The following is an 18,221-nucleotide window of genomic DNA, read 5'->3' as shown; positions in this document are numbered from 1 at the left end:
TCACATGAACGCTGCTAACAGCACAATTTTTTTAATTGGTGACTACTAGAAGTACAATAAATGTATGTTTTATTAATTTTGTTATTATATGTTGCATCTTCATTGTTCTAAGAAATTTTTTTTGCTCTCCACGATAACTGCCTCTGTTAATGCACAAACTACAGTGCACATTTGTTTGGTCACTATTGCTAGTTATTTGAATGAAATCTCTACATTTAATCTGCTTGGCACCCATACTTTTATATGATCTTTTGGTTCTAGGATCCTGCGAGACGCCTGCTGTGCCTCACTGAGAGCTGCCTGCTGGAGAGGGACCCTTCAACATACACGGTGGTCACATTGAGGCCATTGGCTGATGTGAGTCATGTAGCGACAGTTTTATTGCGAGAGGTTCGTCATGTATGCATATGTAAGGTAATGGGAATTAAGTCAGCTATGTACTTGGTACATATTTGGGAGCCAACAATATTTTTTAAAAAATCGTGACACATTCCACTCTGTGAAGGTGAATGACCAGCGAAGCTGTGTAGCACATGACAAAGAGGTGACACAGAATATTAAAGAAAGGTATGAACACATTTATTGTCTTGATCGGTGGTCATCGTAATGAAAGGTACCCATACATGTTTATTTTCATACATACGCGTTAATTCGTGTTATACATTTGTTACATACACTCGTGTTCTCATTTTGCAATGTATTGAGGTAAAGAATTTGAGGCCGAAATGACCACACCGACTGGCAGTGGGCAAGTATCGTCAGCACCTTCATAGAGGGAAGGGCAGTATGGGAATGCTGGCATGATGAGCTGCAGCGGAGCCAGCTGTGGAAGAAAACGATGACAATGAATGCGCAAGCAGTGGCATGAGCGCGTTTGCACAGTTACACCGAGGGGCGCCAGCTGTGGTAGAAGACGACAGCGACAAACGCGCGAGCAGTGGCACAAGTTATTGCTGATGATGATATTTTTTACTCCCACAGATTTCTTGACGGACACAAAACATGCACATGACCCTAGCCATAAACAGCTTAAAAATAAACAGCCAAAAAATGGGACAAGGAGAAAGCACAGGGCTCGTTGATGGATGACGGACGTTTATTGAATGGAGTGTAACATATAGGAAATTTAATCTTGATACCAGTGCCACATTCTGTCTTTTCTTTGTTCTGTTATGTTACGAATGACAACAGGCTGACATGTTCATCGAAGACATTCACTTTATTACCGCACTTAGTGACTCTTACACCGCGCCGTTCAGTCGCACACATCACACCACACACATCGCGCTGCCCACGTCTTCCTTTCCCTCTTCCTGCCACACTCGTGCCACCTGGTTCCTCTCTCTGGCAACCACAGTCTGACGCGTGTGGCCTCCGAGAACCACAGCTTGTCTCGCCTCACTTGGAGCCCTCAGTCTGCTTTTGTGCCACTTTCGTTTCGCAGTTCATTTTACACTTTGCACTCCTTACTCCCCTATATGAACAGAAGGAATAATTAGGGGTGTACGAGTACTCGAATATTTATTTTCGGATTGAATAGTGAACATTCAAATTTGATTTGCAAATGGAATATCTACTATTTGATTTCTCAGCTATTCAATTTTTCGTATATCGGTATCTACAGTCAATGACCCCGCTGTGGTCAGTGCCTTGACACACGCAGTGTTTCCATGGCACGCAATCTTTATCGATATAAGGTTTGTCCAGGTCAACTGGACCAATTGAAATGATTAGTTTTACATGAACAAATGAAACAAGAGCAGTGGTCATGGAGAGCACGGAAGCATCTGTGAAGATCGGGCCAATTAGCCACCGGAAGGCATGCTGACTGCATCAAATACGCGAGTTCAGTGTTCATGCGCACATATTTATGCAGTTTGCAGATATCTACCCTCATGCGAGTTCACAGATGAACTTGACACGCATGCTCACGGTAGTTGCCGGCTGGTCAATCGCAGACTCGAACGCTACTTCAACAGCTGTCAATCTTACACATACGTGAGATTTCGTGACCTGTCACTGATGAGCCGCCTGTAGGAACACATTAGCGACAAGCTTTCTGCGATGTTTTTTGACCCGTTATCATGTCGGCCAATGATGAATTTTTGTCACGGCCACACCATTGGCCACACTGTCTAGCTCATTAGGCCCAGTCAGAGCTGCGTCGTCGAGTGTTGGCAACAAAAGTTACGATTACTGAATCAATGCAGATTTATTTACAGCCATCACACGACCCGCAGAATGCCGGCAAACCACCTCGCCAACGAAAGCGAGTGCACGGGATCACCGTTGTGTGCTCACAGCTGCCATCTTTGTTAAATAGTGCACAGTGGCCCCACATTCGAAATGCTGTTTATAGGTGCACAGTGGTCTCTTTTCGTAGCTTCTAGCGACCCGTCACAAGATTAGTTTTGGATTTACATGGCGGGGTTGAAAATACCATGTTGCAGTGTGTTGACCCTCCACTGCAGACGCATTTACACGGATGGCAGATGGATGCATACAAAAGAGAGAGAGAGGACATCATGCAAACTTACCACGGACCTCCCGATTTGATAACTCTTTATCGTCAGCGCTGACCGCAATTGACTCTAGCTGCGCCAATAACCATGCGAAGCATTACTGAGTAATGTGATGTGCATTCCCAGCTTATGTCCGTCGTGTAGATTGGCTTTAATAAATGAGTTGACAATAACCCACAAAAACCACCTGCCACAAGGAGGAAAAATCCTCCCGTTTTCTGGGAGAAAACTGGAAAGCAATATGAGAGAGAGAGAAACAAAAGGGAAAGGAAAGACGGGGAGGTTAGCCAGTGTAAATACCGGCTGGCTACCCTGTGCTGGGGAAAGGGGTAAGGGGAATAAAAGGAGAGAAAAGAGAAAAAAAAAGAGAGAAATTGACACAGTAATACGATGCTCTGCGCTACAACAGACAACGGCGGTTGCGCAATTCACAAGCCCTTAAAAACTTCAGCAATACCCTTAAGGCCTTGAGTGCCGAAACCCGTCTGGACCAGTGTCCTAGAACTTTTTCCTCTGTAAAGGGGCGATTGTCCAGATATTTTAGGGCGGTCGCGAGCACCTTTCTTGGCACATTGTAACAGGGACAGGCACAGAGGAGGTGCTCGATCGTCTCCTCGCAGCCGCAGGTGTCACAAGTAGGGCTGTCGGCCATTCCAATGCGGAAGGAATAGGAGCTTGTGAATGCCATGCCGAGCCATAGGTGGCACAGAAGCGTTGCTTCCGCTCGTGATAGCCCAAGTGGAAGATGGAGTTGCAAACATGGGTCCAGTCTGTGAAGAAGTGTGTTCGTGAATTCACTGGTGTTCCACAGAGTTTGCGTAAGCTTGCGTGTGAGGGAGCGAATACTTGTGGCTGCATCTGTTCTTGACAGTGGTATGGGTATAATATGGGCACCGTCGTGGGCCGATCGGGCAGCGTCATCCGCACTGATTTCCCGAAATTCTGCAGTGACCCGGTATCCACTGGTAGATGTTATGCCCCTTGTCGATTGCGTGATGGTGTAATAGTCGGATGTCCGCAACTAATTGCACATTAGGTCCGTGGTTGAAGGGACAGCAGACACTGGAGAGCTGCCTTCGAGTCACAAAAGATCCACCATGAATGTGGTGATTTGTGACCAGTAAACTCCAGAGCAGCACGGATAGCTGCGAGTTCTGCAGCCGTCGATGATGTAACATGAGACGTCTTGAATTGGATGGTGAGAGATCTTGCGGGAATTACTACTGCTCCAGCTGAACTTTTAGAGGATACAGAACCGTCCGTGTAAACGTGGGTGCATTCTTTGTGCTTGTCATGTAGGAGTGAAAGCACGGTTTGTTTGAGGGCGAAAGATGACATCTCCGTATTCTATTTGATTACGGGAATGACAAGAAGGGCCTGGAGTGGATGCAGGCACCACAGCGGTAGAGATGGTCATGCTGCAGGCGTGAAGTTTGACGGTAAAGTTCCATGGCTGGCGGCAATAATTTTGCTAAACGCATTCGAGGGTGAGCGGCAGGAAGGGAGGCGAGATGATGCGATGGAAGTCAGGCGAAGTGCCTGATGTGCATCCTTAAAGAGTTGACATGAATATACGTATTGATGGCTTGATCATGCGCAATGGCTATTGTTGCTGCCATGGATGCACATCTGGGAAGGCCAAGACAAATTCGCAGAGCTTGAGCTTGTACAGACTGGAGAGCTGGGAGGTTGGTCTTACCACTCCCACCCAGTGCAGGTAAGCTATAGTGTAGGAGACCCAGGAACAATGCATTAGTACGAAATCACCATTAAGCACAGTATGGGCCACTATTAAACTGAGAACCCCGTTGGTATTTATGATAACTTCAGCTTCACAGGTAAGTAAAAAGGCACTTACCGTATTTTTCGGTCTATATGTTGCACCTTTGTATAAGTCGCACCCCCCTCAAAACGCCAGTTTTTCCAAAAAAACAAAAACAGATATAAATCGCACCGGTGTCTAGACAGAACTAATTTTTTAAAAATGGTTTATTGATACACACAGATGGCATGTACTTACAGACGGCATTTAGGCGAAACCATAGAACCCTTCTTCCTCCGAGTCATTAACAAGTAATTCAACTTCAAGTGGGAGTTCCGCCGGCACATCACTGTCGTCCTCAGACTCACTGATGTCTTCTTCGCCAACATCGTCACCGCTCGCGAGCAGGATCAATCCGGCCTTTGAGAACCCAGCTACGACTGTTTTTGTAGAAATGTAGTCCCAAGCGTCGGAGACCCATTTGGCCACCTCTGCAAATGTTGCGCGTCTCATGCGTCCTGTATGCGTAAATCTGTGGTCGCCCTCGGACATCCATGACTCCCAGAAGCGTCGCAGCTTTGCCTTGAAACTGTGGTTCACAGAAATGTCCAGCAGCCGCAGTATCTTCGTCATGCCGCCTGGTATCACCACCGGGACACGGTTCTTCGCACTAATCTTCTTTTTTATGGAAGCCGTGATGTGTGCCCGCATACTGTCTATCGCAAGCATTCCATTCTTAACGTGAAAAAATCTGACGGGTCGACACGAAAAACATTGGTCGAGCCATAGACTCATCATATCATCATCCATCCATCCTTTGGCATTGGCCTGTACCACCACAGCGGGAGGAAAGGAGTCTTTTAGTAGCGTCTTCCGCTTGAAAATTAACATGGGAGGCAGCTTCATACAGTCTGCTCAGCAGGCGAGAACAACAGTCGAGTGCGATTTTTCATGGCCAGTTGTCCTCACCGTTATAGTTTTCTCCCCATTCTTGGCGACGCTCCTCCCAAGGGGAATATCAAAGGTAAGCGGGACTTTGTCCATGTTTACGATGTGGCTCGCGTAGATGTCCTTGGTCACAATTTCTTTGGCAAACGCACTGAAGTTCTCGAGTTGTTCCTGAAAGTCGTCAGGGAGCTTCTGGCACATCCTCGTCTGCGCTCGAATCACCAACTTATTATGCCGCATAAAGTGAAAACACCACAACGGACCGCCCATAAATCCAACAGTATTAATCTCCATTCCAAAGCTCTTCGCCTTGAGACGGAGCTGCACTGTAGACGGCCCCCTGCCTTTGGCTTGTTGCTTGAGTACCCACGTGCGCAGATGAACCTCGAGCTTTAGCCAGTGTGCTTTCTTGCTGCGGTTGGCCTTCTTAGTCGATTTCATTGTCTAGGGCACGCTGGTGGCTTTGCGCCAGTCGCATATAATTTTCTCACTAACCTAAACTGCCTTCCTGCAGCCCGGTTTCCATGTTCTTGTGCAAATGCAATTGCACACAGCTTGAATTTCGCATCGTAACTTTTTTGCCTCGCAGGTGGCGTAATGGTTAGTGAGAAATATGACGCGACAGATGCTACACATGTGAAACACTCCGCAACGATTAGTGCAATGAAGGTGTCATGACATTTCGTTTTTGCAAGCCAATTTCATGTTACTTTGAATTTCTTCTGAAATGTAGATACTGTGCGTGGCAGAAGGTGGCGTGTGGTTGTGGCACGTCATCATCATCATGTTTTTGACTAGGAAAAGCAGCAAATTGTTTGCTTTAACGTCTCGAAGCGACATATGAGGTATGAGGGATGCCGTAGCGGTGGGCTTCGGATTCAGTTAAACCATAGAGCTGTCTCTTAACGTACGCAGACATAGCGCAGCACAGAGGTACCTTTTCGAGTCCGGACCACGCACTGCCTCCACGAGCCAGATTTATTCCATACATAAATTGCACCAGTGAATGAGACCCACCGCCGAAAATTTCGGAAAAAAGAAATTGAACTTATACATAGGAAAATGCGGTAATTCTATTTGACAGACATTCTATTGATAAAAAGTTATTTTCCTAACCTTTCTATATGAACTTAGTTATCAGTGCTGGCATACTAATTTGGTGTTCCCTTTAATAAGAGTAGAGCATACTATACATCTCGATTCACATGTACCTAAGTTTCCGATAACTACCAAGATTCCTGTTAAGCAATGTGGCTAGCCTCCTGAGCATGTGCAGGAGTGTTTTTTGCACAAAATTTGGAAGCCTAAAAGTCTGTGTTCCGGCAACAAGAAAGAATAATTGCTTAAGCATCAGGAGATTTCGCAAAGCAACAAAAAATGATACTGTAGCCTGTGACTCCCTGTATAATTTCCAAGCAGTCAGGTTGATGAAGACGTCAAGATGTAGTGTGCCACGTGAGAATTCTGTGAATTCATTCTTCATATCACTTTTTATTTTTTATTTCATCGGACGGCCTGGCCTCTCTTTTCTCATTGTTCATTTCACGCAAATTATCTGATAATCGCTGTCCGATTCGATGTCCGGATTTTTTTTTCTTTATTCAATTTTATATTCGATTTGAAATATTTCATTCGGTATTCGGTATTTGCCCTAGTAATAAGGCATTTAGACCTCTTTATGGCTGTCAAGTTAGTGCATACTAAGTACAGAAAACCAAAGTTACTGTGGCACCAAAAAAAATTTTCTTGCAGGATTAGGGCTAACACTATAAGATTATTTTGGTCGAATTCTCGTCGAATTTGAAGTGCTGAGCAATATGGCCAGTTATCACGTGTAAGATCCACAAACTTGTCAGACATGAACTTGATTCTCACCAGCTGCGGTAACTCTATAGCCATGGCCCGCTGTTGACTGTAGGTTGCAGTTTTGATTTCCAGCCTCTGTGGCCCCGTTCCGAAGGGGGCAGAATGCAAAACACTTGTGTACTGACATTTCATTTGATTCATATGAACTAATTACTTGATAACTTGTGTTATTACTTCATAATTGTTCTAACATCCCTACGGCTTTTTACTGCTGAATTTCAGTTTCATTCTGCAGATTTTGTTGCCATTGACTACGTTGCAAAATTTTTAATTCATTCAAATATTGTTTATTACTATTGCTGTGAATGTGATGTTTAGTGTGGCTATCTTCTGATGAAGTGACACTACAGTTTTTCTCTTCCATTCTTTTTGGCACCAGCTGTTGCCAAACTTGTTTAGACTTCTCTAGCTAGGGGTTCTTGAGAACCGCTGTGATGGCGTAGTAGCTTTGGTGTTGTGCTGCTAAACCCAAGGGCGTGGGATCAAATCTCGGCTGCAGAGGCCACATTTTGATGGGGGGCAAAATGCAAAAGCGCCCATGTACTGTCCATTGGGTACACGTTACAGAACCTCAAGTGGTCAAAATTAATCTGGAGTCCCCCACTACAGTGTGTCTCATAATCAAGTCATAGTTTTGGCATATAAAACCCTAGAATATAACTTTTTAAGGCGAAAGCTTTAAGTGGCTTATACCCCCGATGGCCTTGAAAAAAGCGTCTTCCGGTCCAGTGGTACAGAAACTATTATCAGCAATCGCTCATACCCCCCTAAGCAAGCAAACAATGCAATGGCTCATCCATCTCCTAATGCAGAGGCTACAAGCACTCATCAAAGTGAAGCAGACAGTGTATACATTCATTGGAATCACACATACAACATACAGAAACAAGCCATCTGGTCGAGGGGGTAAAAATAAAATGTGATCTTCTTAATCCCTCATACCCCCATCAGCAAGCAAAAATGCAATGGCTCTGAGGCTACAAGCACTCAGCAAAGTGAAGTGAACATTGCATACATTCATTGAAATCACCCATACAACACACAAAATGGCATATGCTTCAATCCCCTGCTTGCTGAGAGTATGCAGTGTAAAGTAAGAGAAACATTGTTGGTGAGAGTCTGACCCCGCTATACGAATGTGCAAAACTGTAGCTATGCATCGAAAACAAGCCGAAGAAGCCGAACTGCAAAAGCAGCGACGCGATGATGCAAGATGGCACATTACTGTGTGTGTAGCAGGCTTTCGCCTTCACGTGTTACAGGAGTGTAACATGCTGCCTAATTTTTTTCTTGGACCTGCAGAATTTTACAAGTATGGGAATAAATAAATTTTAATGTAGATTAAAAAATAGTAAAGGACCCCAGGTGATCATCCGGAGCCTCCACTGCAGCATCTATCAATGCAAATATTTGGCTTGGAACATAAACCTTAAAGGGACACTAAAAGCAAATATTAAGTTAAGCTAAAGTGCTAGATTAGTGCTCAAGAATCTCTAAGGCATTAGGATTTTTGCGAACAGAGCCTTAATAATCGGGAAATTGAGGTAAATGCTGGACGTGATTAGAGATTTCCCCTGGACATTCAAGTACTTGCCCAATGACGAAAGCACTCAGTTAAATTCTGTCACTAGTAGTCGACCACTTGTTGCAAAAAAAGAAAATCCTTGTATTGTATTATAAGATGAAATAAAATGCTACTTGTCCAGTTCTATTTAATTTTTAGAAAACGGAATGCATTGAAATTGCCCTTGACAACGACGCGGGCGGTCGAAAGGTTTAGTTTTCACTCGACTCTGCGCTGCCCACGCTTTTGCATTTCAGTAGTTTCGTTATCGTGTACCACTGTGCTGTTTGTGCTGGCTTGCGAAACTTGCACAAACTGCAAGTAGCAGAAAATTTAACTTCCATGTGAGCCGCGAGATGCCCGAATAGTCTACGCCACGACCAAAAAGCAGCTGCAGCAGCGAATCTACCGCCCTGTCTTGGCTCGGTACCGCCATCTGTCAAGCGCTGTTTTACACACCGACGACAGCAAAGGGTGGTGATCGTGTATACAACGTCACCACTCCGCCGGTTGGGTGGCTGGAAGATTTGAATTTCTAAAAAGGTATTCGGACCCTTCAGATGCAATCTTCGCGTAAACTAAGTCTTTTCTTAGCACAAAACAAGCGTTGCAAGGTTTCTGGAATGGTATATAAACAGTCCATGCCGACCTTAATATTTGCCTTTAGTGTCTCTTTAATGAAGTATAATTGTAATCATTAGTAACCGACATTTCTTTTTTCACTGTTGGGTTTAACGGCTGACCATGCTTGAAGACTTGAAGCCTTAACACACCATTTTTGTTTGCAGGTGTGCCGCATTGTCCGGTCAAGAGATCATGTGCAACAGTTTTCCATTGAATATGCTCAGGGGGATACACGCCATTACAGTTCCAGTGACCGGTGAGTGTCTTGTCGGGAGTATGCTGTAAGTTCAATTCACATTGAAGAACATGTGAAACAGCATTACAGGGGGTGTTCTAGATTGTCCATATGTGTTGCCGTATCCAGCATTAGATGTAAATGGTATGACCAGCACCAATAGAGCCAACATGTGATAGAATGACAGTATGTTACTTTTCTGGAATAATACATTAGAACATCGTTCATATGTCGAGGGTGTGAGATAAAATGGAGGCGGTAGTGGCCTCAGTGAATGTTGTTTCGTACCTGTGGTCGCGTCAAAGAGTCTGAAAAATCAGATGGTGAAGGATTTCGGCACCGTAAGTGAAATTTTAAACTTTCTAAAGTCAAATCTCGATATAATAAATCACGCCGGACCGGCAAAAATCTTTCATTATATTGAAATATCGTTGTAATGAGAAACTTGTGGTTATAAGCCAGTGGACAAACCTAGGAATGAAGAGGACGTACCTTGGCAGTAGACGCATGTGCAGACAAGCGTACTCTCAAATAAAAATATTTCACTCACTTCAAAGCTGCTTTATGTGAAGAAATCGGTGGTTTTCTTCTGGCGCGTGCAGCACGCACGACCAATTAGGAGTGCGTCCACATCTTCCACTTTGCACAATACATCATTGGGTACGTCATTGCATTGAGCTATGAAAGTGCAGACTTTGTTCATGTTACTAAATCATTCATGTTCGACACAATCTCATCTTCTGTGTTTGGTGATCCACAGTCGTCTTCCTTCAGGTCGTCATCATCACTGGAGACTTTGCGAACACAGTCTCTTTGGTTGTCTGGTCCGCCGCCATTAGTGCTGCGCTGTCGCTCTCCACATAGTCGTTGAAGGAAGAGATGGCGGGCAGCAGTTCTGCAACCTTGGTCCACAGGTCTCCTGGGTTGTTGTCGGTCACCTCCAGGCCATCTTCAAGCTGCATAGGTGCTTTGACATGCCCTTTTTTTCACCAGCAGGTGCTAATGGTGGACACCTTCAAGTTCCACCAAGCTCCTGTGAGCATTTCTGCTACCTGACGAATATTGATTGCAGTTGGCTGCTTTAGGCAGAGGTTGATAATCAACCGCTGGACAAGGCACTGACGAAATTCTGCTTTCACACTCTTTATAATGCCCTGGTCTAGGGGTTGCAGCAAGGACGTGTTGTTTGGCGGCAGAAATTCCAAGCGAATGTGCTTCAAGCGAACATTCGGTATGTGAGCAGAGCAGTTGTTGACGACCAGTAGAATTCTTCCGTCATCCCTCCTCATTTGGTCGTCGAGTTTGATGAGCCACTCAGAAAAGAGTTCTCTGGTCACCCAGGCTCGTTTGTTGGCACGGTAGTCGCACGGTAACGACATGACATTTTTCATGCTGCGAGGCTTCGTGTACTTGCCGATGGCGAGCGGTTTAATTTTCTTCAGGCCTGTTGCATTGCAGTAGAGCAGGACTGTCACGCGAAGATGCGACTTCTTCCCTCCTTTGCACTGCTGCCCTTTGAAGTGCATCGTCCAGTCTGGCAGGAGCTGATAAAAACATGCAGTCTCATCCACATTGAAAATATCAGCTTCAGAGTATGATTTAGCCACCTCTAGAAAACGATCATTGCACCAGGAATTCGTGCCTTCTCTGTCAGCAGCCTTTTCCTCGCCCGAGTCCACCTGCCAAATTATTCCGTTCCTTTGGTGGAAACGAAAAAGCCAACCCGCACTGGCATCGAACCAGTTATTTCAAGTGCATTGGCAAATTCGGGGGCTTTTTCTTGGAGCATTGGGCCAGACACGGGAATGTTTTGCAGTCTGACATGTTTGAACCACGTGAGAACAGTTTGGTCCACATTTTGAAAGTTTTCCAGTCACAGCCGTTTCCTCGTAGGAGCGAGTTGCGATTGCCAGTAAAGCTTGACAATCTTGTTTTAGTCTTTCAAAAGAGTCGCGACTCTCGATGGTGCAATGCCATGCTATCTGCTCACGTCAATTTGCTTTTCCCCTGCGTTTATTTCCTGCAGTACGTCCGATTTGACCTGCAGCAAAAACAGCTTTCGCTTCTTCTTGGCGCCATCGCTAGCTGCATTCATTGTTTGATCTCATGTGAACATCGTCATACCTTTGACATGAAGTTCTTGATGAACTTTGTGGTGAAGCAGTTGGCACTCGACATGGTGATGATGATAGCTACTGCACTCGCAGTTTCTGTTTCACTCGAGAGTTGCGGCGCTGTTACATTTAGCCTAATTCATAATACTGATGTTCCTTGGTTATAAAGGGGTAAAGAAACTGCGTGTGTTATTCTGAAATATGCATTGTATTCAAATTCGTAGTTCTGAAATATTTTTACATTGAAAATATAGGCAATCTGGCGGAGATTTTTAAAATATTCGTTAATGTGATGGTTCTTAGTAACGATATTTGACTGTACTTTGGCTCTATGGGATATGTGGTGGTGCTGTATGAAAATCGATTGTTGAATAGGCCGTATGAAAAATCGATCGTTGTATGAAGTAAAAAATGGGACGGCACTCACGACACAGCCGGCCACCAGGAGCAATGATGTCCCAGTGTCCGATTTGTCTTGGCAATCTGCACGCAGAGTGGCAGCGTCTAGCACCACACCAGCTGTCTGTCAAACTGTAGATTGTTACCATTGCTCAGGCCGTATTCCGAATGTGAGACGCATGCTCCAGACTGACTGTAGCCCCTCCTATCACCTGTTAGCACCTGTGGTTGTCAGCAGACAGTGTGAATTGTACTGCCAGGCATGTGCCCGAGTGTTGCTGTTAACCCTTTGAGGGTCGAATTATTTTGAAAAAGAACTTTCCCAGGTGGTCAAATTACTTTATTGTGGATCTTGAATGTACAAAATGTATAAAGTCGGGAATAAATAGTAATTTGGTGTCGGCATCACTCAGAACTGCAAAATGTTTAGTAGTATTTCAGAGTGTGGTACTCCTTGAAACATGGGTCTACGCACAGCGCCTTATCACAGTCTGCACACCTAAAATGCGTGTCTATTCTCCTCTTGGAGTGACGAGTTGTGTTGGCACGCACATGGCATCTTCTCTGCATGCAGCTGCCTTGGGCAGAGGTCTGAGGCACCCTCTCGTGTAAGCGCGTTGCCGTAGATAGCGAGAATACCTCGTGAGCGGCGGTGATAAACAAGCTAAGAGCAGCGCCAATCAAGATAGAAATCAACTTTCGCCGCCCCTGCAAGAGAGTGCCGACAAAGAGAAAAATCACGTTTCGCGCGCCTCCGTTGCGATCACGCGGTGGAAATGAAACCATAAAAGCGCGTTGCCACTGAGAGCAAGAATACCTCTTGAGTGGTGGTGATAAACAAGCTCAGAGCAGCGCCAATCAATAAACTTCTACCGCCCCTGCAAGAGAGTGCCGACAAAGAGAAAAATCGCGTATTGCGCGCCTCCATTGCAATCATGCGGCGAAACTGAAACCGAGTCTGCGCGACGTGCTGAAGCTAGAAATCAGTTCTGTTTATCTCCACAAGATGGGAGCACAAATTTCAAGCGCTTCTTGTTAGTCCTATGAGGTGGCAGCGCCTCCCAGTGAGCACGCATCGTCATTATGGCGTGAAATTTCAAACGGAGGGTTGAAACCATACCCGTACGGCAAAGACCTTGCGGGACAGAAAACCGCCGCCGTACATATACGGAAATGGCTCGAAAATGGCTCGTACATATACGGAAATATTGAAAATGGCTAATGGTGATCTCCTTTTGGAACCCTGCGATGTGAAACAGCATGAAAAGCTTCCTAAAGTAGTCATTCGGGGAAATCCCAGTGACAATATCCCCAGACTGAATTATGAACACCAGCTGTGGTGTTGTCTCCAATGATGACCTGATGGAGCTAACAGAAGCTGAACTGTTGGAAGGCTGGAGCGACCGAAATGTGATCAATGTTAAAAGAATTATGCTAAGGTGCAATTGCAAGGAGATCAAAACCAAGCATCTAGTACTAACTTTTTGCTAAAGCATTCTGCCTGAGACGCTCGAGGCTGGTATGTAAAGCTGCGGGTCAGGCCGTATGTTCCAAATCCTCTTTGATGCTGCAAATGCCAGCATTTCGGCCACAGTTCCCAGAACTGCCGAGGCTGGCAGACATGTGCAAAATATTGTTCCGGTGACCGTGCCTCTGAAACTTGCGAAAACGCTCCACATTGTGTCAACTGTGATGGCGAGCATCCTGCATACTCGCGGTCGGGCCTGTCTTGAAAGAAAGAAAAAGAAATAGTCACACTCAAAGTAAAGGAAAATATAACGTTTAAGGAGGCTCATAGGTGGGTGTCATACCTGCCAATGAACAGCTTTGCCAAAGTGGTGCGTCAGGGGGCGGTGCCACAATGGCTCCTGGCAGCTGTCCGGCCCACACGCAATGAGTCGTTGGTGACACCATCTGCCCCTTGTTGGCTGCAGCTAGCGCTGCTTTGCCACCCCATCAAAAGGGTGTCTTCCAACGTGTTGAGGCCTCCACATCAGGCACAGTGCTCAGAAGAGTGCGTGTCCAGCGACTTGCAAGAGGCGATGGACATAACCACAAGCCAGATGGCGTCACCAGCGCCTAAGGAGCGGTGAGATTCTCGTGATCGCTCCAAGAAAGACAAAGCTGGCATTACGGCACCTGGAAAAGGCCCATGAGTTAACCTTCGTCTCTTAAATACATAGCACAAAACACTTCTATCATAATGGAGACACAAATACTACAATGGAATGTTAAAGGACTCATTCATAACCTTGATGATATTAGAGAACTCCTATACAAACATAATCCAAGGTTGCTGTGTGTTCAAGAGGCACATTTGAAACATACGAACACAAATTTTCTTAATGTACAATCAGTGCATTTTACCGGGGCTGACATACGGGGCAGAAACTTGGAGACTGACAAAGAAGCTTGAGAACAAGTTAAGGACCACGCAAAGAGCGATGGAACGAAGAATGCTAGGCATAACGTTAAGAGACGGAAAGAGATTGGTTTGGATCAGAGAGCAAACGGGCACAGCCATTATTCTAATTGACATTGAGAGAAAAACAATGGAGCTGGGCAGGTCACGTATGATGCAGGTTAGATAACTGGTGGATGATTAGGGTTACAGAATGGGTGCCAAAAGAAGGGAAATGCAGTCGAGGACGACAGAAGACTAGGTGGGGCGATGAAAGTGGGAAATTCGTGGGTGCTAGTTGGAATTGGCTGGCGCAGGACATGGGTAATTGGAGATCATAGGGAGAGGCCTTCGTCCTGCAGTGGACATAAAATAGGGTGGTGGTGGTGGTGGTGGTGATGATGATGATGCTGATGATGATGACGATGATGATGAATTGCACCATCATTCGAAAAGACAGCGACGAGGCTAATGCCTCTGGCGGTGTAGCAGTAGTAGCCGACATGTCGCTCTTCAGACGCCCCTTAGGCAGTGTCAGTTCGGGCCATTCTTTTTAATAAAGTGGTCACTGTATGTTCCATTTATATAGCTCCGAACCATCATCTTGAAAGAAGTCTTTTATAGCCTCATTGATCAGCTCCTCAAGTCTTAGGTACTTGTGGGAGATTTTAACACTCGTAACATGATCTGGGGAGACTCACGATGCGACGCGAGAGGTCGACTCATTGAAAACTTGTTTTTAAACTCTGGTGTATGCCTTTTGAAGAAGGAACTAACGTACTATAATCCTCACCATAATTCACACTCGTCAATAGACCTGTCGATTGGCTCCCCTTCTATCTTCCCGGATTTAGAATGGCATGTAATTAAAAATCCATTCGGAAGTGATCACTTCTCAGTAATGCTGAACTTATTAACCCAGCATGGTTCCTCTCAGCAGGTCCCTCGCTGGAGACTGGCCTCAGCTGACTAGGAAGCTTTTAAGGAATCCACCTACTTATCACGAGATTTTATAAATAATTTTACTATGGATCATGCTGCATCATTCTTTACCACTTTTATCATTGACATCACTGAAAAGTCAATTCCCCAAACAAGTGCTACTTCATTCAAACGACGGTTCCCCTGGTGGAATGACGATTGCACACAGGCATGGAGACAAAATAAAGCTTGGGGCAAACTACGTGAATGTCCTATTGCCGAAAATCTAATAGAATTTAAACAGGTTAGATCCCAGAGAAGGACGCAATGAGAGGCAAACAGGGCAAGCTGGCAGAGCTTTCTCTCAGGTATAAATTCATATATTCAAGAGGCTACAGTATGGGACGAGCTCAGAAGGCTAAAGGGACAAGAAATTCATCCGTTGCCCCTAGTGAACGATGAAAGGAACAGCTTGGAAGATCAAACTGACACTCTTGGGGAACGTTTTGAGTGCGTTTCCAGTTCTAATCATTATTTTGAGGCATACCTAAAGCACAAACAAATAGTAGAATGTGAGACCACCGACCGCAAATGCAGACAGAACAAATCCTATAACCTGCCTTTTAACATCGCCGAGTTGACAGCCTTCTTTGCCGCATGTCAGTTTTTGCACCTGGACCTGACAGGATCATGTACGACATGATTAAACTTCTCCACAGTGGTACTCAAATAATGCTACTCGCACTTTTCAATGCTATATAGGCTGCCGGGTACCTTGTCCTTGTCATTCCGATTCTGAAACGAGGCAAAAATCCCTCATTTGTTTGGTGCCATCTGCTAGCCGCCTGGTTAGCTCAGATGGTGGAGTGGCTGCCCCGGAAAGGTGGTGGTCCCGGGTTCGAGTCCTGGACCAGGACGAATTTTTCTTCGACTGCGAAGCTTGTCTTTCGAGGAACCTGTATGGTTTTCCTTTGTAGCACTTGGATGTCTGATTTTCCCTTCATTAATTACTTCTCTTCACCTTGCGGGTTTCCGCAGAACTATTATGTCGTTCAGCCTTGTAAAAGCATTAATGTCTCTACAAAAGCATACAAACCCTGTTTTCATTGAACTTTACTCACTCTTGTACAACACTTATTTATCTCATAGACATGTAGTAATATGTTGGGTTCCTGGCCATAGAGGAATCGAGGGTGATGTGCCTGCTGACGAAAGTGCCAAATCAATAGCATCGCAAGGTATTCCTTCTGTTACTTCCCCTACCACAGACATGAAGCCCTTCCTATGAAACAAACTGCGAAGCCACTGGCAATGCTTGCGGGATGCTGGAACGAACAATAAGCTTCACGTGATTAAGCCGAAGTTTGGTTTCTGACCTCCAACTTAAAAAAACATGAAGAATGGATGTGCTATTCACTCTACTCAGAATAGAACATAATTTCGCACTCGGAACTTTCTGTTGACTGGTAACGAGCCTCCAACCTGTGGTAGGTGTGGCGATGGGGGGTAGATGTGTCCTCCATGTCTTCCTGAAGTGTTGGGAAGCCGAAGGAGAGGGGCAGAAACATTTTCCTCTTGCATGCCGCTGTTGTGTCCCTCTTCATCAGGCTATGTTTCTTGGTAAAGAACCGCTTTTTAAGACCAAAGCAGTCCTTGCTTTCTTGAATAATGTTGTCCCACATGTTGTAAGACCATTAAATTCATAGCCCATCCTCCTTCCAGAGGATGCTGCTGTGACAGTTGTTTTGTATAGCACATGGCCCTTGTGTTTCAAGGGCTCTGGGGAGGCAGTAGTGCTCTAGCCAACTTTAGCATCTGACATATTTTGTATATTTCATAATTCTTTTGCAATGCATTTTAATGCTTGTCCATTTACAGCGACTATTTTTAGGCCCCTTTACAGCCACGTCACATTAACTTCATAGAACTTATCACTCCACTGCGAACTCATTAACACTAGTATGGCGCTCTTTGGCCATACCTGACACTTGTGCCACTAAACACCACACATTCATTCATTTCACAAAACCTAGAAATCTGATCACTGTCACAAGGTATTGTTGCTGTATGTTGATTGACCTCAAAACTGCTGCCAGGAGTACCTGTGCGCTAATGTAACGGCACCGTTTCAGCGGACAGCATAGACGGTTGCCAACAACATGCTCGTAGGTTGCTGTTAATAGGATCTGAGCTGCCAAGTTTAGTGTGTGTGTTAGAAACCTGGTGGCAATGAACTCAGCTGCTATTTGAAAGCGCTTATGCAGCATGGTTATCCAGGGCGTGCTCTTGAAAGTGCAAATGGTTTTCTGGTGTTTCATGCAGGGATGCCCTACTAGCCACGCTGCTGGATGGGGTGCGTTCATCAGGTAACGGAGATGTGCTGGTGTCGGGCCAGCCAGGCCAGTGGGGACGAGGCCGGCGGGTGGGGCCACTTGGTTGCCCGCCCGACGAGGATGTCGAGGCCACCTACCTTCGCATGCTTCACACACCACCACCTATTGGTATGTGTGTTGTGTGCGCGCATGCGTGCATGTGTGCAAGCTCAGTTTCCTGAGATTATGAAAAGGAGCAACTTACATATTTGCTTCTCCAAGGCTGTGTCGAATGCACAAGAATTGACTTACTTTTGCTCACAAATGTTGCAAGTCGCTCGCGCAGTGGAATGGCTTTTGATATAATGGTCACAATGCTAACCCTAAAAACCTGAATTGCTCGAACATGAGATTTCGTAGTGCTTATTGCAAGTCTTATTTTTTTTTTCTTTTCTTTTCAATATGAAGTAGAAATGCACACACTGCAGAAGCAAGCTAACCTGCATGGATACATACCGTGATGCTATAAGTGTACTCGTACTGCAATTTGCAG

The 18,221-nt window shown here is 45.3% G+C and overlaps 1 protein-coding gene across 1 annotated transcript in view; it reads left to right on the top strand.

The window, feature by feature from the left end:
* Rme-8 (receptor mediated endocytosis 8) overlaps positions 1 to 18,221 on the top strand; it is a 157,946-nt gene that overhangs the window by 23,481 nt on the left and 116,244 nt on the right. The window contains exons 7-9 of the mRNA XM_050171184.3: positions 262 to 357; positions 9,451 to 9,542; positions 17,679 to 17,857. Of these exons, the coding sequence (XP_050027141.1) occupies positions 262 to 357; positions 9,451 to 9,542; positions 17,679 to 17,857 (367 nt within the window). The remainder of the gene's footprint in view (positions 1 to 261; positions 358 to 9,450; positions 9,543 to 17,678; positions 17,858 to 18,221) is intronic.

This window comes from Dermacentor andersoni, chromosome 6 (assembly GCF_023375885.2).
Source record: "Dermacentor andersoni chromosome 6, qqDerAnde1_hic_scaffold, whole genome shotgun sequence".
Taxonomy (NCBI): Eukaryota; Metazoa; Arthropoda; class Arachnida; order Ixodida; family Ixodidae; genus Dermacentor; species Dermacentor andersoni.
This window is presented reverse-complemented; position numbering and strand designations above follow the sequence as displayed.